At 38.0% G+C, this 24,773-nt stretch overlaps 3 protein-coding genes across 3 annotated transcripts; 2 read left to right on the forward strand and 1 right to left on the reverse strand.

Annotated features, from left to right (window-relative positions):
- On the forward strand, positions 1 to 4,504 carry cib1 (calcium and integrin binding 1 (calmyrin)). The gene is made up of 7 exons (XM_056272586.1): positions 1 to 227; positions 342 to 376; positions 1,102 to 1,198; positions 1,351 to 1,504; positions 2,803 to 2,921; positions 3,007 to 3,095; positions 4,267 to 4,504. Exons 1-7 carry the CDS (start codon positions 177 to 179, stop codon positions 4,286 to 4,288), a joined length of 567 nt encoding a protein of 188 aa, XP_056128561.1. The 5' UTR covers positions 1 to 176; the 3' UTR covers positions 4,289 to 4,504.
- A 32-nt stretch (positions 4,505 to 4,536) lies between these two features.
- On the reverse strand, positions 4,537 to 12,918 carry LOC130106457 (RCC1 domain-containing protein 1). Its single transcript, XM_056272587.1, has 8 exons — positions 12,626 to 12,918; positions 11,860 to 12,072; positions 10,063 to 10,228; positions 8,318 to 8,439; positions 7,692 to 7,790; positions 5,874 to 6,023; positions 5,763 to 5,792; positions 4,537 to 4,707 (listed from the first exon to the last, which is right to left on the reverse strand). The coding sequence occupies exons 1-8, from the start codon at positions 12,798 to 12,800 to the stop codon at positions 4,550 to 4,552; spliced, it is 1,113 nt and encodes a 370-aa protein (XP_056128562.1). The 5' UTR covers positions 12,801 to 12,918; the 3' UTR covers positions 4,537 to 4,549.
- A 259-nt stretch (positions 12,919 to 13,177) lies between these two features.
- Positions 13,178 to 24,536, forward strand: gtf2h1 (general transcription factor IIH, polypeptide 1). The gene is made up of 15 exons (XM_056272580.1): positions 13,178 to 13,330; positions 14,009 to 14,164; positions 14,942 to 15,134; positions 15,239 to 15,404; positions 17,590 to 17,683; positions 18,498 to 18,647; positions 18,808 to 18,887; positions 18,972 to 19,105; positions 19,182 to 19,269; positions 19,889 to 19,977; positions 20,087 to 20,204; positions 20,296 to 20,386; positions 20,573 to 20,688; positions 22,624 to 22,716; positions 23,696 to 24,536. The coding sequence occupies exons 2-15, from the start codon at positions 14,011 to 14,013 to the stop codon at positions 23,780 to 23,782; spliced, it is 1,653 nt and encodes a 550-aa protein (XP_056128555.1). The 5' UTR covers positions 13,178 to 13,330; positions 14,009 to 14,010; the 3' UTR covers positions 23,783 to 24,536.
- Positions 24,537 to 24,773: the final 237 nt, after the last annotated feature.

Consider the following 24,773-nt stretch of genomic DNA (forward strand, 5'->3'; position numbering starts at 1 on the left):
GTCATCCAGGAAGCGGAAGCGCACAGCCTTTCGGCCAAAGTTTGTTTAGCCTCTTGGCTAAAAACATCTAAACTTCAGCCAGTTGCCGTGGTTTTTATGAAACAATAGTAACTTTAATCGACTTTTTTGTAGTTTAGAGTTAAAGTACTATTCGTGCAGAACAAAAGCAGGCGGGAATGGGGGGAACCGCGAGTAAGTTGCCGAAAGATCTTCTATCAGAGTATCAGGTGAGACAGACACATGTAACAGTTAATATATTTATTATTTATGTACATAAATGTATTCTTTATAGAGAGGAGTTGCTTTTATTTGTTTATATTTTTCCTTTTTGTGTAACACAGGAGCTTACATTTCTCACTAAGCAAGAAATCTTACTGTAAGTAAAGTCATAATGTTTTAAATTTTAAAATAGCCTTTATTTTTTCATTTTTAAACTGTTTTACAATTTTAATTATATCTTTAATATTTCTATTTAACTCCGATTTAAATCAGTTTTACTTTTAGTAATTTTATTTCAGTGATCTGCCGAGACCATTTTAATTTTCATTGAAGTTTTTCACCTAATATTTATATTTTAACTTTGTCAGTCACTGAAAACCAAAACTGATTTTGGTTACACTTTATTTTAAGGTGACGTAGTTACATTGTACTTACTCAAATACGTACCAATTCATATTAATTAACGACGTACTTACTATAGAGTTACGATTAAGGTTTGGTTTAGGGTTAAGTTACATGATTACATGTAATTTTGCATAATTAACTGTCATTACTATAATAAGTACATGTAGTAACATGTAACTCATGTCACCTTAAAATAAAGTGTTATCCTGATTTTTATATTATTTTTTAATATTTGTATTATTTTTTAAATGTTTTAATATTTTCACATCTGGTACATTTTGCTTTGGCATTCCTTGTAAAGTGAATTTGTAACAGCAAGGTATCAATTTACTTGTTGTGACAATAACTAAACTACATAAACATGCAGTAAAGTTATTGAAATTGGCTCCGAAAGTTTATTTGGATGCTTAACTAACACTTAAAAGTGTTTGACATTCAATGTAATGATACTATTGTCATTGATTATCGTTTGTTAAGGGCACACAAAAGATTCTCTGAACTCCAGGGCAGAGAAAACGGGCCGTACAGCTCCAGGGTGTCCATGGAGAAGATCCTTACGCTTCCTGAACTGAAGGTAAAAGATAAAGTCTGTACTCTGGTCACAATTTAGAAACCATAATGTTTCTTAAAATAGGGTTCATTTTCTTCAAGCAAAACATAATTTCTTATAATCCTTCACCTATTCAACTGTATATATGCTGTTATTGTTGTTTCGATCCTTCACAGTCGAACCCCTTCCGGAAAAGGATCTGTCACGTCTTCTCGACCTGTGACTTGAGGGATGGCAGCTTGACCTTTGAGGATTTCCTGGACCTCTTGAGTGCCTTCAGCGATTCGGCAACGCTGGAAATCAAGTCCCATTACGCCTTCCGGATCTTTGGTAATAGATGGAAAAGATTGACATTTTGCGTGTGTTCACACATGGCATGTTTATTTGGATTAAAACAAACCCTAGTGCGATTGCTCTGTTAGTGCAGTTCATCTGAATAAGTGTGAACGCTGCCATTTGAACCCTGGTGCTTCAAACACACAGATAGAGACGCTTAAAGATGAGATGTAACGAACCAAAAACAGGACATGATGTCACAAGATGCGACTATAAAAGGGACAGAATGCTCAAGCATAGCTGTTTTTTCTCTTCATAGTCGTGATGTTTCCCATCACGGTTCAGTTCAGGCATCAAAGCCACGTCTCCTCACAGCAGATCTGTGTTAGTGTGTGTGACGGAGGGATTCCTGACGCTGTTTTGACTCGTTTACACATTTTATAAGCTCTCCACGAGTTCTCAGCTGGTCAAAATACCATCATATGTAGCTACACACACACAACGAGCACATTTAGCCCAGAACACAGCATTGGTTTGGATGTTCGGTAAGTTAAAGCTGCCGTCTGCAACATTTTTTTGATCATATTTAGTAAAATCGACACTATAATCCGACAGAACAACATAAATAAAGTGGTTTTAGAAAAAAAACCCGAGCTTCTAACTCCACCTGGAGCGTGTTATTTGTTTTGCAAAAATCCACAGCTCCCGGATCATCGGGTCCAATCAGCGCAGGGGGGTGTGAGATCTGACTGTCAATCACAGATCGGTCACACACCACCCCTCGCGCACGTTACAATCACATGCACACGCCTGAAGTTCGCGCAGTAACGAAGAGTAATGTTGGCGGATGTATCTCGCTTTAAAAACACTAACAAATTAAGTAAGCTCATTTAGAGTATAAATGACGTTAGCAATTGCAATCTATCGGTAGATAAGCCAGGACAGCATACCTCCAAATACTCCATGGTGTTGATGGATGCTGATGAGACGGGCGCGTTCACAGATAACCTGGTGCACACGCACTGACGAGCACGGATTCGGTGGGAGGGTATCCGTTGATAGTGGGGGAGGGGCATCTGCCAGACTTGCCGACTGCAGCTTTAACAGTAATACAAGTAATAAAAGCCGGCCAATCATATTTTAAACATATCCCTATGTCTTAAGGTTCGGCATCTTTAGGTTCGGTGTTAAAATGCCAGTGTGAACGCGAAGCAGACCAGGACTAAATGTTGTTTTTTTTACTCCCAACCAAGCGAACCAAACTAAGTGTGAACACGCTCTGAATTGAGTTTTCACAGTTTAGCAAACACCATTAAACAGCAGTTCTTGAACATGATTCTGTTCCGCTGCAGACTTTGACGATGACGGTACACTTGATGCTAGAGATCTGGAGAAGCTGGTGAACTGCCTGACTGGCGAGACGGACGACACTCGCCTCACTGTAGAGGAGATGAGGCAGCTCATAAGCAATGTGAGTCCGGTGGATACACACATGACAAACGAGAGGGACATCTGGCAGATGAACTCTACTAATGTGAACTAATGTAATTGTGCAGATCCTGGAGGAGTCGGACATCGATAAAGATGGAACAGTGAACCTCTCCGAATTTCAGCACGTCATCTCCAGATCTCCAGATTTTGTCAGGTGAGAGAATTTCGCTTAAAGTATTTTATTTACAAATTGGTCAGCTGACATATTTTGCTGCCTTTAGTTTAATTAAGTTTATTGCACAGGGCTGCGTTTCCCAAAAGCATTGTGAGGTTCGTAGAAGTAGATCGTACTTCTAGGATCTACTTGGGGGGGCCGTTTACACGACACAGTTTTTAACTAAAAATGTAAAAGTTTTTAGACATTTTGGCCGTTCATTTACATCATACCGTTATTGGCTCTGTGTAAACTACAAAAAACGTGAATTTGTGTACATGCATATTAAATATAGACGGTATTAAAGCAATAAAGCCACGCAAAGCCGTGTTTTACAGTGAATTTAGAACAGCCAAGGGGCGTTGTTAGGCACAACGCAGAACTATCCGTTTTATAATATGCGTTTAGTTTATAAGTAATGCGTAGTGTATCTTTACAGTGTCATCGCCACCTACTGGCCTGGCAGCAGAATACAGTGATTTTAGTCGTTTTTGCAGATCCGTTTGGGATCGTTTTGACAATGCTGTCGTCTGTGCGCGAAAAACGCAAAGGAAAAGCGTTTTTAGTACATAGTATGACTTACTATGATTTTGGGAAACGCAGCCCAGTTTAGTTTGTATTATTTAGTGAATAGCGATAAAGCTACTAAATCACTAAATGAATGATAAAATACTAATTTAGCTGATTTATGCATTTTTATTTTAGTATAAATTATATACTATATAGCATTTATTAATATTTAGATTTGATTATTTTTATTTGAGCAATTATGTTTTGTGCTTTTATCACTTTTATTAGTTTAAAAAAACATTTCTATATAGCTTTATTAATTTATTTTCAAATTAATTTATTTCAGGTTTAGTTTGTACATTTTAAACATTTCGCTTTTTTTTCCCTAACATTTTATTTGGCTTACATGATAAAATATCATTTTCTGTTGCAGCATGAGAATGATAAAATACATAAAGCATCAGTTACACGCCTAATTTACATCTATTACATTTTGTGTTAGTGTAAAAAAAAAAAAAAAAGCATCCTGTTTTTTAGTGAAGCTAAAAAGTGAGAAATAAATATGAAATTTCCCAAACAAAATGACAGGATATTTATGACTTCTGAACTCATAAGGCCGCATTTGTCCTGATCCTCACTGACTGACGATCTTCTTTTGCAGTTCATTCAAGATTGTGTTGTGAAGTTTCCACCGAATAGGAGCGTCTCTGGTCCAGATTTTTCACCTACGCCTTTAATCTGTCAATAATGTAGCATGTGAATGTATTCTTATTAATGTTTCTACTGTTTATATGTTTGAAAACATTTTTTACTCACTCTTTAAAAAAATCTACTTTCTATCCTGTATTTTAGTTCATATATTTGTACCTAATTTAATAAACTCTTAATACTGCAACTTTGACATCCTGGTATTCATTTGGCACTCTGAAATGGGTCTGTTTTTGTCAGGATGGAGGTTGTTCTTTCGGCACAGCGGACACAAACGTGTTCCATAACCCACAGACAACATCCTGAACACACATGCTGTGCGTAGGGAAATAATCCACCAGCGTCGGCTCATCTGCGCTATTTTCACTGCAATGTCCCAGCTGTCCATAATGACCTAATAATGTGACAGACGGAGGAAAGGCAACTTTTAGCACTTTTGAAATAACAATTAACACACTCAACCAAATCAGAAGGTTTGAGTATTTAAGAGAAATTAATACTTATATTCAGCAAGGACGCACTGAATTAATCAAAAGTGACAAGAGATTTAATCAAAAGTTACAAGAGATTCTATTTCAAATAAATGCTGTTCTTAAGATCTTGTTCATCAAAGAATCCTGTAATGTCCAGCCTAGGAAAATTGAAATCTTCACCCTTTATTTAAATATTATTAAAGAAAAATTGATTTTGTAAGCATATTGTGTAGTTGTGCCTGGAGTGAATTGTTTTATTTGCGATAACGCAAAGCCAAATTGTGCGGACATAGTTTTTGACCAGCATGTCATGCAAAGAAATTATGAACACATCAAAAACAAGAGAGAACCAAAAATTATTAATAACTGATTATGTTGTGGTCTATGTGAGCTTTTTGGCTTTTTTAATGCATTTTTTACATGGTAAAATAAAACTGCAACTGTAGTTTGCCTTTTTTTGCCAAATAATTTTGGCAGATAAATACCATAATCAAGATTTTGTTGTTTTTGTCATAACCATGTTTTTCCTTCATATTTATATATATATTCCTCATATTTTGTTGGTTTAATCAAACGGGTCATAAAAACAAATATCCCCTTCAGAAATCACTTTTGGCCACTACTGTAGTACATCAACTTATCAAACTTATGAAGTAGCACAACTGTTTTCAACATTGATAATAAATAATAAAAAAAATTTGAGCAGCAAATCATCATATTAGAGTGATTTCTGAAGGATCATGTGACACTAAATACTGGAGTAATGATGCTGAAAATTCAGCTTTGATCACAGGAATAAATTACATTTTAACATATATTAAACTAAAAAAATATTAAACTGTGAGAATATTTCATTACTGTATTTTTGTAGCAAATGCAGCCTTGGTGAGACTTCTTTCAAAACATTTATGTAGTGTATCTACAGTCTATTTACATTGATTTATTTAACAAAAAATAAAACAAAGCGAACTCTTACCCCATCCCCAGGTGTACAGATCCCCTGTACCTACAAAGAGACAAGAAAAGAATAAGGTAATGATTTTTCATGTCCATTCTTGAGTCCAGTTTACGCTCCTGGTGATGTCACCTGTGACGGCGGCTGTGTGACGCGACCCACAGCTGATCCTGCTGATCTCCGACACATTAGGGACGTCCACTAGAGCAGGGAACGCTTGAATTGAGATGAACATATCGGCTTGCTTCTTTTCATCTTTATTTATGGTCTGGTCAGTGTTTCCTAACAAAAAAACAGATTTCACTCATATTTCAAGCAATTCATCAAAACCGTTCATGGTGAACAGTCCATCTGAAGTGTCTCAGCTGAAGGACATAATACATTATTTATCAGCTTTAATATATCGGACAAATTTTCTTATCGGGCCGATAACATTAAAAATGAACATACACTCACCTAAAGGATTATTAGGAACACCATACTAAAACTGTGTTTGACCCCCTTTCGCCTTCAGAACTGCCTTAATTCTACGTGGCATTGATTCAACAAGGTGCTGAAAGCATTCTTTAGAAATGTTGGCCCATATTGATAGGATAGCATCTTGCAGTTGATGGAGATTTGTGGGATGCACATCCAGGGCACGAAGCTCCCGTTCCACCACATCCCAAAAATGCTCTATTGGGTTGAGATCTGGTGACTGTGGGGGCCATTTTAGTACAGTGAACTCATTGTCATGTTCAAGAAACCAATTTGAAATGATTCGAGCTTTGTGACATGGTGCATTATCCTGCTGGAAGTAGCCATCAGAGGATGGGTACATGGTGGCCATAAAGGGATGGACATGGTCAGAAACAATGCTCAGGTAGGCCGTGGCATTTAAACGATGCCCAACTGGCACTAAGGGGCCTAAAGTGTGCCAAGAAAACATCCCCCACACCATTACACCACCACCACCAGCCTGCACAGTGGTAACAAGGCATGATGGATCCATGTTCTCATTCTGTTTACGCCAAATTCTGACTCTACCATCTGAATGTCTCAACAGAAATCGAGACTCATCAGACCAGGCCACATTTTTCCAGTCTTCAACTGTCCAATTTTGGTGAGATCTTGCAAATTGTAGCCTCTTTTTCCTATTTGTAGTGGAGATGAGTGGTACCCGGTGGGGTCTTCTGCTGTTGTAGCCCATCCGCCTCAAGGTTGTGCGTTTTGTGGCTTCACAAATGCTTTGCTGCATACCTCGGTTGTAACGAGTGGTTATTTCAGTCAAAGTTGCTCTTCTATCAGCTTGAATCAGTCGGCCCATTCTCCTCTGACCTCTAGCATCAACAAGGCATTTTCGCCCACAGGACTGCCGCATACTGGATGTTTTTCTCTTTTCACACCATTCTGTGTAAACCCTAGAAATGGTTGTGCGTGAAAATCCCAGTAACTGAGCAGATTGTGAAATACTCAGACCGGCCCGTCTGGCACCAACAACCATGCCACGCTCAAAATTGCTTAAATCACCTTTCTTTCCCATTCTGACATTCAGTTTGGAGTTCAGGAGATTGTCTTGACCAGGACCACACCCCTAAATGCATTGAAGCAACTGCCATGTGATTGGTTGATTAGATAATTGCATTAATGAGAAATTGAACAGGTGTTCCTAATAATCCTTTAGGTGAGTGTATATCAACTGATACCAATAAAGTGGCCGATATATCGCGCATCCCTATTTATTTCATGCTATAACTAGACTAGAGGAAGAGATGATCGGTTGAACTGAGGCACATTAAAGAGCGCCAAAACGGTATTTATTGTTTGAATAACATTGACAGATTTTGAAAGTTTGTTTACCGCTCTGTCTAATCCAATGTTTTTTCCCTGCCTGAGAAAAAGGATGCGTGAGAGTTGGCAGCCCTGAGTAAACATTCATATGTAAAGTCATTTATATTTTAGTCCTTTTACCACCGCTTTTTGCTCTGTGTTTTTCCTCCTCCAGGCCTCTAGATGGCAGACCGAGCTGCCCGCTTTCATTCCAGCCCCACATATACAGGTCCCCGCCAGCTACACACAATAAACAACACATTTATTTCAGACAGATTTCAGATGAACAGTCTGTAGAGTTGAGTTTAACTTTATTGTCCATGCTGTTTGTCACAGAGCGGTGACATAGATACATTCACATTAATGCTTAAAAACACATCACACATTACAACTAAAACACATAATTAACAAAATTATACAAATAAACACTGTTTCCATCATTCAAAAAAAACAAAACAAATTCTATTATATCGCTTTGTATCGTACAGAAAATTGTACGATTTAAGATGATCACTGCCATCATACTGCTTGTTTTAAGAAAAACAAAACACTTCATTTGGATATTTTTTCCCCATAAAACAAGACATAGTATCTTATGGCATTTTACTACTTTAGTAAATGCATCTTGATTTAAGAATTTTTAGATATTTGGACTGGAAACAAGACAAAAGACAAGACATTTTTTGCAGTGTGTTTACAGTATGCTCACAAAGAGCAAGCAAACGGCTGGATTTGAAGGGGAGTGTGAGTGGGATAGTCTCACTCACTGCTGACAGAAGCGGAGTGCCAGCTCCCAGTGGACACAGCTCGGATCGGGACGCCCCACAGCGCCTCCACGACCTGAGGCTCGTCCTGCGACGCCAGAGCGCCGTGACCCAGCTGACCGTGACTGCCAAAACAACACACCATTAAAAACATTATCATGCGAACTGAGTAGTTTAAAGACACATCGAGCAAGTTTTACACCAAAAGAAATGAATAATGCTAAAAATGTAGTCTCGAAAAGGACGTTTTATTTGACATTAAACATTACTGTAATACAATGATTTTTCACAATAAGCATAAATTAGAGGTGGTGCAACAAATACTAAATAATATAATATATAAAATATAAATAATTTACAGTGAAAATAATGCTTTTTGTGCTATTTTAGCAATATTTATGCACTATTATATTATGTATTAAAATTTTGAATTGGCTTTTAATTTTTAGAATTTCAGTTTTTATTTAAATTTTAGTATTTTTAATAATTTTGTCATGTGCTTTTGTCACTTTTATTAGTTTTTATATTTCTGTTTAGCGTTAATTTATTTTTATTTTTCGCAATTGTATCAGTTCAATCTAAACTTATTTTACTTCAATTAGTTGCAATGGCAATTTTTCTATTTAAGTTTTTCATCTAATATTTATATTTATTTTAGCTTTATTTTTAATAACAAAAAGTTATTTTACATGGTTTTAGCTAACAATAAAAATGCTGTTACAGCTCGCCTGAATGCAAAAATAACCTATGTTTTCCCCCCCAATGAAATGAATGTACTATATTTTAGTTCGATAATGTTTTTAATTCAATATTTAGTATTTTAAGGGAATTTTATGGTGCCAAATCATATTTATGCTATAGTTATAATCCATGTATTACCTGTAAATAAATGAAATTTCCAACATAAACTGTCATAAACTAACCGTCATAAAGACACTTGGCAAAAAGTAAAAAAAGTGAACTTAAAAAAGACATTTATATTTTCAAACCATGTTTTACTCTAAAACTGAGGAAACCAAAGCTAATAAATACATATAATCTAAATATATAAATAAATCTAAACAAGCTGGTTTCCAAATTTGAGGATAAGATCTCAAAAAATGAGCTTTCAGTGAGATTTAGTTTGGCCTCAGTACCAAACGCTTCCACTAGATGAGATTTGTCTCCCATTCATTTCATTTTTGACCGAGAACAATACATGTGTGACTATTTTATTCAGGACCGTTTAACCTTTTCGAAACATGTCCATGATTTTTTTTTTGTGTGATCACACAGAAAGAGCCAAAACCTTTACCAAGTTTCGTGCCATTCCGATAGAGTAAAAAAAACAGAAAAAAAAAACAGCACCAGTGGGTTAATTACCATGAATATTTTTCAAAATATGCTTAATTTTCTTATTTATAATTTGAAAAATGACACAGATATGTTCTTGACAGGTTTTGTGAGACTCACCCATAAATGCAGATTAGTTCTACAATTAATCTAATGTATATTTTGGGCAAAATACTCATTCCTTAATCCATTAACTCACATTAACGAATAATGAGCAATACATTTGTTACAGTATAAGTAAATAAAAACAGTTCATGTTAGCCAAGGGTCTATTAAATAATACTATTAATATTAAATACTATTAGTAAATACTGAAATTAAAATTAACTATGATTAATAAATGCTTTATAAGTATTTTGCATTGTTAGCTCATGTTAACTAATGGAACCGTATTGTAAAGTGTTAATTCCTCGTACCTTCCAGATCCCCAGGAATACACAGTCCCGACTGACGTCAGCAGCACAGCGTGTTCTGTGCCCAACGCCAGGCTCACGGCACACAGCTCAGAGCAGAGCGCACGGAAGAAAGGAGATCTGGGCATGACGTACCCGCCTGGCACCAACGGCAGCGGGACGGTTGGTCCTGTTTAAATGCCTCATATCAGTACCAATTACTTAAAGGAACACTCCACCGTTTTTTCATATTAAACTATGTTATTCCCTTAAAGGAACACTAAGTAAGATGTTTTACCTCAAAATATTGTTTCCAAAATCGTTTCAGTGGTTCATTAAATCGTAACAGGGTGAAAGGCACTTCTGGTTTCGCTATATCTGCTATAACCACGCTGTGTAAGATTGCCAGATCGGGTCACGTTTCTGTAGTTCTAATGAGACATAAGAAAACTACAAATTTGACTTGCTTTACGTCAAGCGATACAATAATCATTATTTTAGTTTTTCTTCGTTTCTGATGTCGCAATACATCATACTTTCATGAAATCATGCAACATAATTACTCTACCTTGTCTGTGGACATCGTTCATCTCAAAGCTGGTGCTGGATAAACAGCGAGCGTGCGACAGTAAGCTGCGCTAGGCTAAATTATTTACCACAGCGGTAATGGACAATTCCGCTTCCAACCTGTAGGGCGACCGCAGAGGAAAAGTTACTTGGTGTTGCTTTAACTAAGACGAGTTGATACATCATACATACCTCTCTCGTCTCAGTGCGTGCGCTCAATCACTTTTCTAAGCGTGTAAAATCAGGGTATATGCAGGAATCTTGAAGTCAATTTAATACCTTTTCAAGACTTTTTCAAGACCTTCTCAATATTTTTTAATACCTCACCGCCACTTCAAGCTGTAACCATTTACATCAGTGATACTTTTAAATTAACAGTTTTAGTTTGTGATAAAGAATATAGACCACTCTGATAAAAAATAAAAAAAATAAAATAGGCTGGGATAGTAAATCAAAGCAAAGTTTTTTTTAATAAAAATGACTAAATTCACACACTATTACGATGTTTTTGGGACTCAAACTGTTGGACAGCTAATTCAGAAAAAATACTTTCAAAATGTAAGACTTTATAAAGCCGTGATAAGACTTTTTAATACTTTTTAAGGGTCTTAATTTTCCCCAAATTGATTTATCACCTTTTAATACTTTAAGACCCCGCGGATACCCTGAAAATGGATAACTATAATGTATGGCGTTCATCCATTTTACACGCTTAGAAAAGCGCCACGTTTTATTTTGTGTCACCAAAATAAATCCGTGTAACTGTATTTAAATAGGGAAAACGTGGAGGTGTTTGGTCGCTTCTAACTTCATCTCTGTTTGGATCCTAATGAATGAACTGGGCTAAGCTAAGTGCTATCAAAATGTCACAACAGAACCAGAAGACAATACAATGCTGAATAAAGTCGGAGTTTTTGTTATTTTTGGACCAAAATGTATTTTCGATGCTTCAACACACTCTAACTAACCCACTGATGTCACATGGACTACTTTGATGATGTCTTTATTTCCTTTCTGGACAAGGACAGTATACCGTACATACATTTACAATGGAGGGACAGAAAGCTCTCGGACTAAATCTAAAATATCTTAAACTGTGTTCTGAAGATGAACGGAGGTCTTACGGGCTTGGAACGACATGAGGGAGAGTCATTAATGACATCATTTTCATTTTTGGGTGAACTAACCCTTCAATATGAAAAAACGGGGGAGTGTCCCTTTAACAACATAAGGCTGTGCACGTCTGTATATTACCGGTATTGCCAGAGAGGTCTTGCTCCCTCTTCCACACAAGCTTGTTTTGTGGCTGCTGTATTTCCCAGCATTCCACTCTGTCTGTGAAGGTGAGCATCAGGTGTCTTTCACTGATGAGAGCGTCTGTGCACCCCTGACTCTCTGGGACAGTGTCTCCGCACACCTGTTCTGATGACCCAGACCCGAACCCTGACACACACACATGACTGCCACCTGCAACAAAACACATTACAGATAGAAGATAAGTAGTTAGATATATAATACAGTATATAATGTGAGCAAAGGATATGCATAAAATGTAAGCACAAAATGATATGCACAAAATATTAATCATATTAAAATATTAATACAAAATAATAAGATTCATTAGTTAACATTAGTTCAACATGAACTAACAATGAGCAATACATTTGTTGCAGTATTTATTCATCTTTGTTAATGTTAGTAATAAAAATACAGCTGTTCATTGTTTGTTCATGTTAGAGTGCATTAACTAATGTTAACAAATACAACCTTTGATTTGAATAATGTATTAGTAAATGTTGAAATTAATATTATCTTAGATTTATAAATGCTGAAGAACTATTGTTCATTCTTAGTTCATGGTGACCAAGGTAGTTAACTAATGAACCTTATTGTAAAGTGTTATCTACCAGTTATTTTATTTTATCATAGCTTAGGTAGGCTATAGTAAATGTGACTAATATTGTAGAAAAACCAAGCAAAGTAAAATCATCTATTTAAGAAAATATGTTTGTTCACTTACAGTCTGAGTGATGCACATGAGCTCTGGAGCTCCAGCTGGCTCTGACTCTACAGTCTGATATGAGCACACATGATCTACACACATCTGAAATCAGGACAGGTGTGTTCACTTTACAGGTTACATCTGCCGGCCGTATCTGACCAAAGCCATTGAAACCAAACCCAAACCAATTCATTGACTTCTCCTGGTGATGAACACAAAGAAAGAACTGTCACTTGCTTTCATGTATGGAAGTTGCATTTTAGTTCCATCAGCACCAATAAGGAAAGTAGTCGGAACACGAGCGATGTCTGCTGTCAAAATAAAAGTTATATTGCATTCTAAATAAATACACAATCGATATGTTTTATGATTGTAATACGGAGCGTTCTATGCGATTTTTTTTACAGTCTATGATTATATTATATTACAGTTATATTTTATTACTGTTATATTATGTTATATTATTATATTATTAAAATGGAATCCATTGACCATATCCAGAACTTTTATTTTAAAATATGTTCCGTTTGGCAGCCATTATTCGGAAGCGCGTCACTGTTTCTGGCTTCACTCTGTTTCTAAGGCGGATCTGAGGGCTGCTGTCACTCACGGCGTCCGTAACGACTGTAAATAAAACACAAATACTGACATTAACACTGATTTCACGTCGCTTACCACAAGATCAATATTGAGGCTTCAGCTTCAGCTGCTTTGGAGCGCCAGGTGAGGGTTTATTAAATTGAAATAAAACAGTTAATTAAAGTCACCGGCTGTGAGCGTGAGTTCAGCTTTCAGTTGCAGATTTCAGATTCTTCACCTTTATGTGTTTAAAATGTGTTTTGTTGTGTTTAAAATGTCTCTGGCATTAAGCAACAGTAGTTTAGATTCTGTATTTCTACATACACTGAGAATGAGTCTTAATTAATTGACTTTAACAAAGGGTTTTGTGAAGAATAAGTGACATGTGCTAGTACTGCTAGCTCCATCTGATATGAATCTGATTTAATATCGGATTAATCTGAATCTGTCATATCTGATCTGATTCGATTTCTATTCTGAGTCTGATCTGAATCTGTTGTCATATCTGACTTAAAATCAGATATAGATATTTAATATCTGTTTAGAATCTGATTATTGGCTGTTTTGTCTCTGATGCAATATCTTGTTTCTGCATGTTTTTTTTGTTTTGTTTTGTTTATTGAGAGCTGCTAAATGCACACCCTTCTTCACAACCCTTAAAAGGTTTTTAATGGGTTTTGAGTCCATTATTTCCTTCACAAACCACAAACTATGTGATGAGGCATCTTTAATAAGGAGGTTCAATTTATGTTCACATAATAAATCTTTAATCTGAATGTCCTGCATTAATAATGAGGTTTGCACGTCCCTTTGTTTGTGTAGTCATGGCGTCTCTGTCCGAGGAGGTGTTGTTGGTGGTGAAGAGGGTCCGTCAGAGAAAGCAGGACGGGACCCTGTACCTGATGGCCGAGCGGATCGCCTGGGGTCCAGAAGGGAAGGACCGCTTTTCGGTCAGCCACCTTTATGCCGACATCCGCTGTGAGTTACACCCACATTTCAGCCTCATTTGGGTTTGTTTGGTGTGGGGTCACCAAACTCGGTCCTGGAGGGCCAGCGTCCTGCAGAGTTTAGCTCCAACACATCTGCTTGAAAGTTTCTAGTATGCCTAGTGAGACCTTGATTAGCTGGTTCAGGTGTGTATAATTGAGGTTGGAGGTAAACTCTGCAGGACGCTGGCCCTCCAGGACCGACGAACGGCACTGGTGCAACCTTTGACGTGTTAAAATACTTATAGCAATGCCTTAAAAACCCAACATTATGCATGGATTAATACTATTAGAAATCCATTTTAGATTTTTCTTTGCAGTGAAATCGATTTTTAACAGTGTATAAACCTTTCAAGTTCAGTCATGAAATATGGTAATGTAGAAATCACAAGTCAGACTAAAAAATAAAAATCATGTTTAGTAGTCACTGTTAGCATGGAAATTAAATTTGTGGTAGAAGGTTCTGCTCACTCCAATTATGTTGTAGCCTGGATGCCAGCCGAGCTTAGCCCCGCGGCTGACCGGGAGCAACACATAATCTTTGCCGTTTCAGAGATACTCAGACCGAGTCGCCTTGCCATAACAATCTGGCCTTTGTCAAAGTCCCTCAGATCTTTATTCATGTCCATTTCTCCTGCATCTTAATATGTGGCCTTGTTAGGAGATGATCAATGCTACTCTCTTCACCTGTGACTGGTCATAATGTTTTTTGCTCATCAGTGTATATATATTTATTTGTTTGTTGACTTTTTTTTCTATACCTGTGCAGGTCAGAAGATCAGTCCTGATGGGAAGGCAAAGATCCAGCTCCAGCTGGTTCTGCACACTGGAGAAAGCAGCACCTTTCATTTCGCCAATGAGAGCACAGCACTGAAGGACAGAGACGCCATCAAAGAACTGCTACAGCAGCTCCTGCCCAAGTTCAAGAAGAAAGCCAATAAAGAGCTGGAGGAGAAGAACAGGTAAAGTTTTGCTTGCATCTCATTTGCCATCATTAGATTATTGTGTCACTATAACATCAGCAAATTGGTGTTGGTTGACCTCCAGCTGATGCTTTATGTTTCAGGATGTTGCAGGAAGACCCTGTTCTGTTCCAGCTCTATAAGGACTTAGTGGTGAGTCAGGTGATCAGCGCTGAGGAGTTCTGGGCCAATCGGATGAGCCTGAATTCTGTGGAGCACTCCCTCGCCAACAACAAACAACAGGAAGTGGGCATCTCTGCTGCCTTCCTGGTGAGTTCAAACCATAGACTGTAAAAAAAGATGGATGACTCTCTCCCTTCGCTCTCTTCCATTGGTGAGAACTGAAGCCGCCAGTGTCCCGATATGGCGCTGACATCTTGGGACTTGAGTCTGCGCTGTAGCAATCTCGGGACCAGAGCTGCGCAGTCGTGAGCAGGAAGTAAAGCCGCGATATCAACGCCCCGCCCTCACTCTCGCAGAATGCACTCTCCCTGCACTTATTGTAAATGTCTGCTCCGTTCTGCTCCAATTTTGATGTCTGTTGATGGCAGTACAAGAGGCTTGTTAAAATAAAGTAAATACAATCTCCTCAGTCCTCCGAAGGTCCCGAAAAAAAGTCCGTTGGTGCTTCAGTGAGAGAGAACCTGTCAATCACAGCTGTCAATCAAGCGTCACGTAACTAACTAAAAACAAACTTATTTTAAAAACAGACACTTGAACTTACATCAGTGTGATAAAAACGACAGCAAATGACAGAAACCACCTTTAGAAAAAAGATATTTGAAGTGTAATTTAATTGTTTAGTTGGTCTCACATCCTGTTGAATAACACAGGGAGGCGGGGTTTATGACCTATACTAGGACCGGCCACCGGGGGGGCGATCAAGACGTTTTGGCTTCACTTTTCAGGGCTTGTGCGGCACGCTAGTGATGTATGTCTCGAGACGGTCTCGGTCTTGTCACGGCCTTGACGGTCTTTGGTCTTGGTCTTGTCTTGGTCTCGGACCTCTCGGTCTTGTCTAGGTCTCGCTGTCTCAGACCGACATAGTGGTCAGGGGATTTAGCAATACAATACTACAATATCCACGACGATATCCGCAACGGATTAAAGCGCGCATCCGAGTTAAGACAGTGCGGTGTGCGCGAGCCACACGAGAAAACACCGTATCCACGCCACTGATCGCAGCGGCAACGAGCACTTTGATCACTTGATTTAAAAAACACATATCATGTTTTTGATGTATTAATATTTAGTAAAACACATATCAGTGACATGATGGGTTTTAACTTCATTCAGGAGATTTTGGGTTACTGCAGCACAACTGACAGATGACTTTGAGCGCACCGCCAACGGTGTGTGTGTGTGTGTGTGTGTGTGTGTAACCATATAGCGACAAAACGACCAACTTTCGGATCCTGCACTTAAGCCTATAATTTCGTTTTTAAAAATATAATTATGTATTTAAAAGTTGCAAAATGGATTCATTTGGAGACTTCGAAATCGGCAGAGATAGGCAGGCAATGCAAAACATAATCTTACAAGTTATTACTTAGCTTCAATAGTCTGTTTTTTTCCCTCCGGTCTCGACTTGGTCTTGGTCTCGACTTGGTCTCGACTTGTGGTCTTGGTCTCGACTTGGTCTTGGTCTCGACTTGTGGTCTTGGTCTCGACTTGGTCTTGGTCTCGACTTGTGGTCTTGGTCTCGACTTGGTCTTGGTCTCGACTTTTGGTCTTGGTCTCGACTTGGTCTTGGTCTTGGTCTTGTCTTGGTCTCGATACCCTCTGGTCTTGGTAGTGTCTTGGTCTCGGTTTAGGCGGTCTTGACTACAAGTCTACGGCACGCTTAGTTGGTTTAAACGTATCACAAGGCTAACAGTTTAAAATCGGCATGAAACTGAATTTGCGATAGTCATTTCTTCCCTATTGTGATATACATCCAAGGTAAATGGCATCTGGAATGGGAAAAAAAATGTAGGGACTCTGGAAAATGTCGGCCTCTGGAATTGATTGGATTGTAGGAAGTTGGGCGTTGCTAACTATATTGACGTAGATCTGAATGTCAGATTGTGGAGGATATTAATTAGTCCCACCCTCCGCCGAGACGCACGTCACGAAGAGAACAGATGTATTTTGGAGGTTAACGTTTAACATTTATATTTATGCATTTGGCAGACGCTTTTATCCTAAAACGACTTGCATTGCATTTCAAAGTACAACATTTACATTCTCATCAGCTCTTGCTTTCCCTGGGAATCGAACCCATGACCTTGTTGTTTCAAGCGCCAACGCTCTACTGTTTGAGCTACAGGAAAGCTGATTTCTTATTAAAGAGTGCATATGAATTAAAAAAAATAATAATGATGTGCATGGATAAATGATTTATAATAATCATCGTGATTTAACGAGAGCATTTACAGTGTAAATTCACCTCATGATCATGTCATCGTGGTTACAGGCTGACATCAGACCACAGACAGACGGATGCAACGGCCTGCGGTACAATCTGACCTCTGACATCATCGAGTCCATCTTCAGGACTTACCCTACAGGTGAGATATGTGATTAAGATCTCACTCAAACTATCTCTATCGTTGCAAGCGATGTGTCTGTTTCAAACCCTAGTGAGCCGCCTTGCTGTCTAGCTTCCTTCTAAGTCGGCATCTGAACTGATATGGATCCTCATAAGTGACTGATTTAGAACACAAATCATTTATAAACTAATAGACTCACAATTTATCCCAGTATGTTTTGCCACAGTTAACGCAGCTAACAGTGCGTTACTCTTATAAGTATAAAAATACATAATGCTTTTTATTGATACCTTTTAGTATTGAATGAATTGTTTCTCTCCATGTTTTATTATTGAGCTCGTCACAATGCATTATGAATGAAAGCCCTTTTGTGCCACATAAAAGAAAGAAAAAAGTCATGCCTAAGTAAAAGATAATTATAAGAGAAAAGTCATAATTTCTACATAAAATTTGTCACAATTATGGCTTTTTGTCAAAGGTTTTATGTCATATTTATTACTTTCTCATATTCTCATAGTTATGGAATTTTTCCTCATAATTCCATATTTTTGTCTTAAGTAAATCATAATTATTAGATAAAAGTTCTACATAAAATGTCAATTACGACGGATACATCTAATGATGTTAGAATTTGACACAAAGTTGGTCAAATCAATCATAACAAATGTCGTTTACATATAGTAGTCTTAAAGGTATAGTACCCTGTTTAAGGTCTCACAAAAGTAGTGAAAGATTTAGAATTTATAACTCTTTTGAGACTTTAGGGACAAATAAAATGCTACGAAAGTGTCGAATATGACCCTTTTCTGTCTCTCTTTGTCTTTGATTGCAGTCAAGCAGAAATACGCTGAGAACGTTCCTCACAACATGACGGAGAAGGAGTTCTGGACGCGCTTCTTTCAGTCTCATTACTTCCACAGGGACCGGATCAACACGGGCCAGCAGGACATCTTCTCCGAGTGTGCCAAACAGGACGAGAAGGGTACTGTACCTGTGAAGTCTTTATGTAGTTTTGAGATCTTATATACTCTGCAGGAATCTCCCTTGGACTGTTGACTTCATCTGAGCGTGTTAAATGGCTCTTCTGTGTCTATGTGTGAGTTGTTGTATTCTGATGGAGTTTGTTTATTCACATTTTTCAGGTCAGAAATCTATGGTGAACCAAGGAGTGAAGAACCCAATGGTGGATCTGCTCTCACTCGAGGATAAGTCATTGGATGAGGTGAGTGATGTTAGACTTTAAATTACAGTTCCTCTCCATGTAGGATTGTTTGGTGAAACTGGTTCTCTCTGTGTTTCTCTGAAGGGTTACGGCACAGCTAAAGTTCCCACTTCATCAAACACCTCAAACAAATCACTGAGAGAAAACAGCAACTCCGCCATAATCAAACGCTTTAACCACCACAGTGCCATGGTGCTGGCAGCCGGCCTTCGCAGAGCGTAAGCGACTCAACAGCGAGTGTGTGTGTTTGCATGTGTTTGCATGTGTTTAATATTCTGTGTGTGTGTTATATAGGGACGCTCCCAGTGATCAAGCCAGTGAGACCAGCAGCACTGATGGGAACTCCAGAGATTCAGATTTCTTTCAGCCGCCACTCAAAAAGGTGAAACGCCACTCGAGGTTGTGCATTACAAGGATTTTACCAGGGTTAATGGATGTTGTCAGGCACGACACAAAGCAGATGTAGCAAAATGTAGCTTTATAAATACAATTATTATATATAATAATAATAATTACATTTTAAATGTAACAATTATCCATATTTTTCAAAATCATGCTTAGGTAAATCATAATTATGAGATGAGTCATAATTTCTACATGAAGAGTTTTTGTCATAATTATAACTTTTTGTCAAAGGTTCAACTTTTTATCATAATTATTACTTTCTCATAATTATATATATATTTATATAAAGAAAAGATTTTTAAATCTCATAATTCTGTCTTTTTGCCATAATTTCATCTTTTTATGTCATTGAGTTTTTTTTATCTCATAGTCTCAATTTATGGTTTCGACCCCTTACTTTTAAGCCATAATTAAAAAAAATTGTCTAACAATAATGACTTTTGATAATTATCCACATTTTGAAACAATCCATTTAAAAAAAATATATATATATATATAATAAGTATCAATTGTTAAGGAAATATTAGTCTTTTATCCGTCTTTCTTTTTTTAACATGAATAACACTAGATTATCATGTTTTTTTGTGGCTCTTCAGTTGAAATTACAGGAAGCCATAGAATATGATGACCTTCAGGGTGAGACTGTGCGTAAGACCATCGCTCTGAACCTGAAGAAATCAGACAGGTAAACACCCAGCGCCTTTATTCAGTATCTGCCAGACACCGTGTAGATGTTTGGATAATCTACAGATCTTCATATTAAGTCTTTTTTAAAATTTGTTTGTTCCTGTAAGATATTCCCACGGCCCGACTCCGCTCCAGTCGCAGCATTACACCACCAGTCAGGACATTATCAACTCCGTCAGCATTATCCAGCAGGAGATGAGGAACTATAAACCCCGCCTGACGCAGGTACACCAGTGAGAGGTCGATGTGGATGATCTGTGGGTAAAAGTATGAAACTTGCATTCTAGACTGTGTTTTATTTTCTGGCCTGTTTTAGGTGATGTCAAGCAGTGCAGCGAGCTCCGCCATCACAGCGCTGTCACCTGGAGGAGTTCTGATGCTGGGCGGAGGCCAACAGACCATTAACCGTCAGTGTTTGACCTCACTCTCTCGATTCATCCCATTATAATAATAATATTAAATGTACCCGCCTCAGCTTAGACTTCAATGCACTCTGCTATTGCGACGAGTTTAAACCAGGCATTTGAAGTCTCATTAAGGCATTTTACTGTCCATTAACTTGATCTATTCTTTCTTTGTGTTTATTTCTATAGAATTAGTGCCCACTGATGTTCAGGGCGAGCTGAAGCACTTATACACGGCCGCTGGAGAGCTGCTCCGACACTTCTGGTCCTGTTTCCCCGTCAGCACTCCTTTCCTGGAGGAGAAGGTCAAGGAGTACACCTGCAATTACTTCAAATTAAAATATTTCCATATAAAAATTAGGAAGTAGTACAGGTCCTTCTCAAAAAATTAGCATATTGTGATAAAGTTCATTATTTTCCATAATGTAATGATAAAAATTAAACTTTCATATATTTTAGATTCATTGCACACCAACTGAAATATTTCAGGTCTTTTATTGTTTTAATACTGATGATTTTGGCATACAGCTCATGAAAACCCAAAATTCCTGTCTAAAAAATTTTGCATATTTCATCCGACCAATAAAAGAAGTGTTTTTAATACAAAAAAAAGGTCAACCTTCAAATAATTATGTTCAGTTATGCACTCAATAGTCAATACTTGGTCGGGAATCCTTTTGCAGAAATGACTGCTTCAATGCGGCGTGGCATGGAGGCAATCAGCCTGTGGCACTGCTGAGGTGTTATGGAGGCCCAGGATGCTTCGATAGCGGCCTTAAGCTCATCCAGAGTGTTGGGTCTTGCGTCTCTCAACTTTCTCTTCACAATATCCCACAGATTCTCTATGGGGATTAGGTCAGGAGAGTTGGCAGGCCAATTGAGCACAGTAATACCATGGTCAGTAAACCATTTACCAGTGGTTTTGGCACTGTGAGCAGGTGCCAGGCCGTGCTGAAAAATGAAATCTTCATCTCCATAAAGCTTTTCAGCAGATGGAAGCATGAAGTGCTCCAAAATCTCCTGAGAGCTAGCTGCATTGACCCTGCCCTTGATAAAACACAGTGCACCAACACCAGCAGCTGACATGGCACCCCAGACCATCACTGACTGTGGGTACTTGACACTGGACTTCAGGCATTTTGGCATTTCCTTCTCCCCAGTCTTCCTCCAGACTCTGGCACCTTGATTTCCGAACATGCAAAACTGAGCAACAGTCCAGTGCTGCTTCTCTGTAGCCCAGGTCAGGCACTTCTGCCGCTGTTTCTGGTTCAAAAGTGGCTTGACCTGGGGAATGCGGCACCTGTAGCCCATTTCCTGCACACGCCTGTGCACGGTGGCTCTGGATGTTTCTACTCCAGACTCAGTCCACTGCTTCCGCAGGTCCCCCAAGGTCTGGAATCGGTCCTTCTCCACAATCTTCCTCAGGGTCCGGTCACCTCTTCTCGTTGTGCAGCGTTTTTTGCCACACTTTTTCCTTCCCACAGACTTCCCACTGAGGTGCCTTGATACAGCACTCTGGGAACAGCCTATTTGTTCAGAAATTTCTTTCTGTCTTACCCTCTTGCTTGAGGGTGTCAATGATGGCCTTCTGGACAGCAGTCAGGTCGGGGCAGTCTTACCCATGATTGCGGTTTTGAGTAATGAAACAGGCTGGGAGTTTTTAAAAGCCTCAGGAATCTTTTGCAGGTGTTTAGAGTTAATTAGTTGATTCAGATGATTAGGTTAATAGCTCGTTTAGAGACCCTTTTCATAATATGCTATTTTTTGAGACAGGAATTTTGGGTTTTCATGAGCTGTATGCCAAAATCATCAGTATTAAAACAATAAAAGACCTGAAATATTTCAGTTGGTGTGCAATGAATCTAAAATATATGAAAGTTTAATTTTTATCATTACATTATGGAAAATAATTAACTTTATCACAATATGCTAATTTTTTGAGAAGGACCTGTATATATTTTTATAAATACAAGGAATGCAAAAAGTGCTGCACCTTCAGTATCTCTGTGCTCTTTGGGTGTAGTGATGGTTCCACTCATAAGAAAAACAATCCAAGTCACTCGATTAATTTGACAAGTGAACAGCTTATCACCTGTTTTTAAAATCTAAGCCATTAAAAAATAAAGGCTTTTTATATTTTTCAAAAAACTAATTAATCGAGTGCCTCAGTATATATTTTATACTTGTATTGTTTTTTTGCAACATGATTTGTTTTATCTGTCCCTCCCTCCTGCATACAGGTGGTAAAGATGAAATCTAACCTGGAGAGATTCCAGTTGACGAAGCTCCGCCCCTTTCAAGAGAAGATCCAACGGCAGTATTTGAGCACTAATGTAAGGCCACGCCCCTGACCACACCCCCTCCATTTACTGTAATGGGTTCTTTGAATACTGCTTAGAGTACACATGAATAATTAATGCTTTTCAGAATTGGCCATTTCCACAATTGTGTGGAAAAACTGGTTCAGGATAGAGTGTTGTTCAACCCTCTTGTGTGGCACTTCTTATATGAACACAAAAAATGTGGACATGATGATTTAGATAATGCTAAATGGTCTTAAAAAATAGTCACACTTGTGATCTTTGTGGTCAATGACCGCCATAGGAAATGAATGGTAAATTTTAAAACCCAGCTATATATTTTTAATGCATAAAGACTATTTATATATTTTATTGAATTATATAGAAATAAATGGTACATAGTTTATAGTGAACACTGTAGGTGAGGTCCATGAAATCCCCTATTCAATAATTCATATTTTTGCAACAAAATATAGTACATTCCTTTCATTAAGAAAAGTTACTGCCGAGGATCACGAGTGTGACCCTTAAAAGTGAAGAGTAGCAGAGGGTTGAAGAGTTTATGATTCAAAATAAGATACAGTAAAGCACCTACAACGAAAGTCAATGTGGTAAGATATTTTGGAGGGTTTAGTCAAGTCACCTTTATTTCTATAACGCTTTATACAATTCAAATTGTTTCAAACTCAAAGCAGCTTTACAGGCATAAACAGGAAAATAATGAGTTAATGATGCAAACAGAGTTCAATTCTGCAGTTGTGCAACTTATACTTTTGTTAAACTACATAATTTAATTATTCTGTGCTAAAATGTATGTTATTTGAGGTTTAAGGTGTCTATAATTTCTAGTGTGATTCCTGTATTTGGATTTTTTCCATATATAAACCGTGCTTTTTGATATTTTTGTTTATATTATGTGAAATTTTAAAAGGTTTTAAGGGCATTTATAAATATTCTGATGCACTTACAGTGGAACTACATATTAATTTCCTGTGTTTTCTGATTGCAAAAGCTAACGGGCCACCTGGAGGAAATGCTTCAGGCTGCGTACAACAAGTTCCAAGCCTGGCAAACGCGCCGAATGATGAGAAAAACCTGAGGAGACTGTGAGAAAAAAGATGAAAGATAGAAAAGACTCTGGGTGAATTTAAAGAAAAGGGAGAGGAACAAAGACACACTCTCCCAGCTTGGGCCGACTGGGGCCTGATGGGCGGATTTTCCAGCCAATCAGAGCTGGAGGTGCTAGTGAGCGTGTCTGCCTGGGGGAGGGGCTTGAAGAGAGCAAATTCTGTCATCATATTGGTCCACTTGGAGATGGGCTGCACCAGTCAGAAATAACTGTAATTATGTACTTCTCTCTTTTACTTTGTTCGTTCCGTTCCGTTTTTTGCCTTTCCCGTTTTTTTTTGTTTTTTTTTTCAGTGGATAATTTCATTTCCTAGGTAAGATGTGACATTTTAACAGAGTTGTATTTCTACAATGACCAAACTTGGCTCAATAATACCATGGACAGATCTCAGGAACTTATAACGTTTAATGCAAAGGACTCGGTTTGAGGGAAAAGCTTTTAAGTCAAGGAAAAGGACTCTTTACAAATCGGATATTGCAATCCAGTTCGAATCCTCCCAAGACTTGAGGCTGATTGGAAATCAGTCGCTCAAGTCATGCCAAGGGGAGGGGTATAGCAATACTGTAAAAATAATAGTAATAATAATTTCTATGTAGTGCAATTACTGATCTGTGTGTCACAAACACGTGTACATGCTCATCCGCACTGCTTCATAATGTGTCTTCTCTAGCTGCACTGAGTTGTGTATGTTATTTCAAATAAAGTCAAGATTTAAACAATTAAACTGGTGTGTTTCATTACAAGAGCTTCCTCTAAATACTCAGGTAACCATCAGCGAGGAAGCTGTTATATTACACTATAAAACCCCTGAAGAGGAAACACTTTATTTTAGTGTTTTCAGAGACAGGAATTGAATTTTGCACTGTTTTTCTCTAAACAACCACTACTTCCTTGTGGTACTCAGTTTGAAAACCCTTTGTTAGACCAATACATCTATGTAAACATAGAACAAATGCCACAC

This window comes from Rhinichthys klamathensis, unplaced genomic scaffold (assembly GCF_029890125.1).
Source record: "Rhinichthys klamathensis goyatoka isolate OS25496 unplaced genomic scaffold, OSU_Roscu_1.1 h1tg000341l_1, whole genome shotgun sequence".
NCBI lineage: Eukaryota > Metazoa > Chordata > Actinopteri > Cypriniformes > Leuciscidae > Rhinichthys > Rhinichthys klamathensis.

Bases quoted from the DNA above. Each gene is read 5' to 3' on its own strand.
- cib1 (XM_056272586.1), top strand. From the start codon at position 177: ATGGGGGGAACCGCGAGTAAGTTGCCGAAAGATCTTCTATCAGAGTAT. The intron at 1,505-2,802 runs GTAATAGATGGA...GTTCCGCTGCAG, and splicing joins TTACGCCTTCCGGATCTTTG to ACTTTGACGATGACGGTACA. The intron at 3,096-4,266 runs GTGAGAGAATTT...CTTCTTTTGCAG, and splicing joins AGATCTCCAGATTTTGTCAG to TTCATTCAAGATTGTGTTGT.
- LOC130106457 (XM_056272587.1), bottom strand. From the start codon at position 12,800: ATGAATTGGTTTGGGTTTGGTTTCAATGGCTTTGGTCAGATACGGCCG. The intron at 8,440-10,062 runs GTACGAGGAATT...TTGTTTTGGCAG, and splicing joins TATTCCTGGGGATCTGGAAG to TCACGGTCAGCTGGGTCACG. The intron at 5,793-5,873 runs GTGACATCACCA...GTCTCTTTGTAG, and splicing joins TCACACAGCCGCCGTCACAG to GTACAGGGGATCTGTACACC.
- gtf2h1 (XM_056272580.1), top strand. From the start codon at position 14,011: ATGGCGTCTCTGTCCGAGGAGGTGTTGTTGGTGGTGAAGAGGGTCCGT. The intron at 15,135-15,238 runs GTAAAGTTTTGC...TTTATGTTTCAG, and splicing joins GAGCTGGAGGAGAAGAACAG to GATGTTGCAGGAAGACCCTG. The intron at 18,648-18,807 runs GTACTGTACCTG...CACATTTTTCAG, and splicing joins TGCCAAACAGGACGAGAAGG to GTCAGAAATCTATGGTGAAC.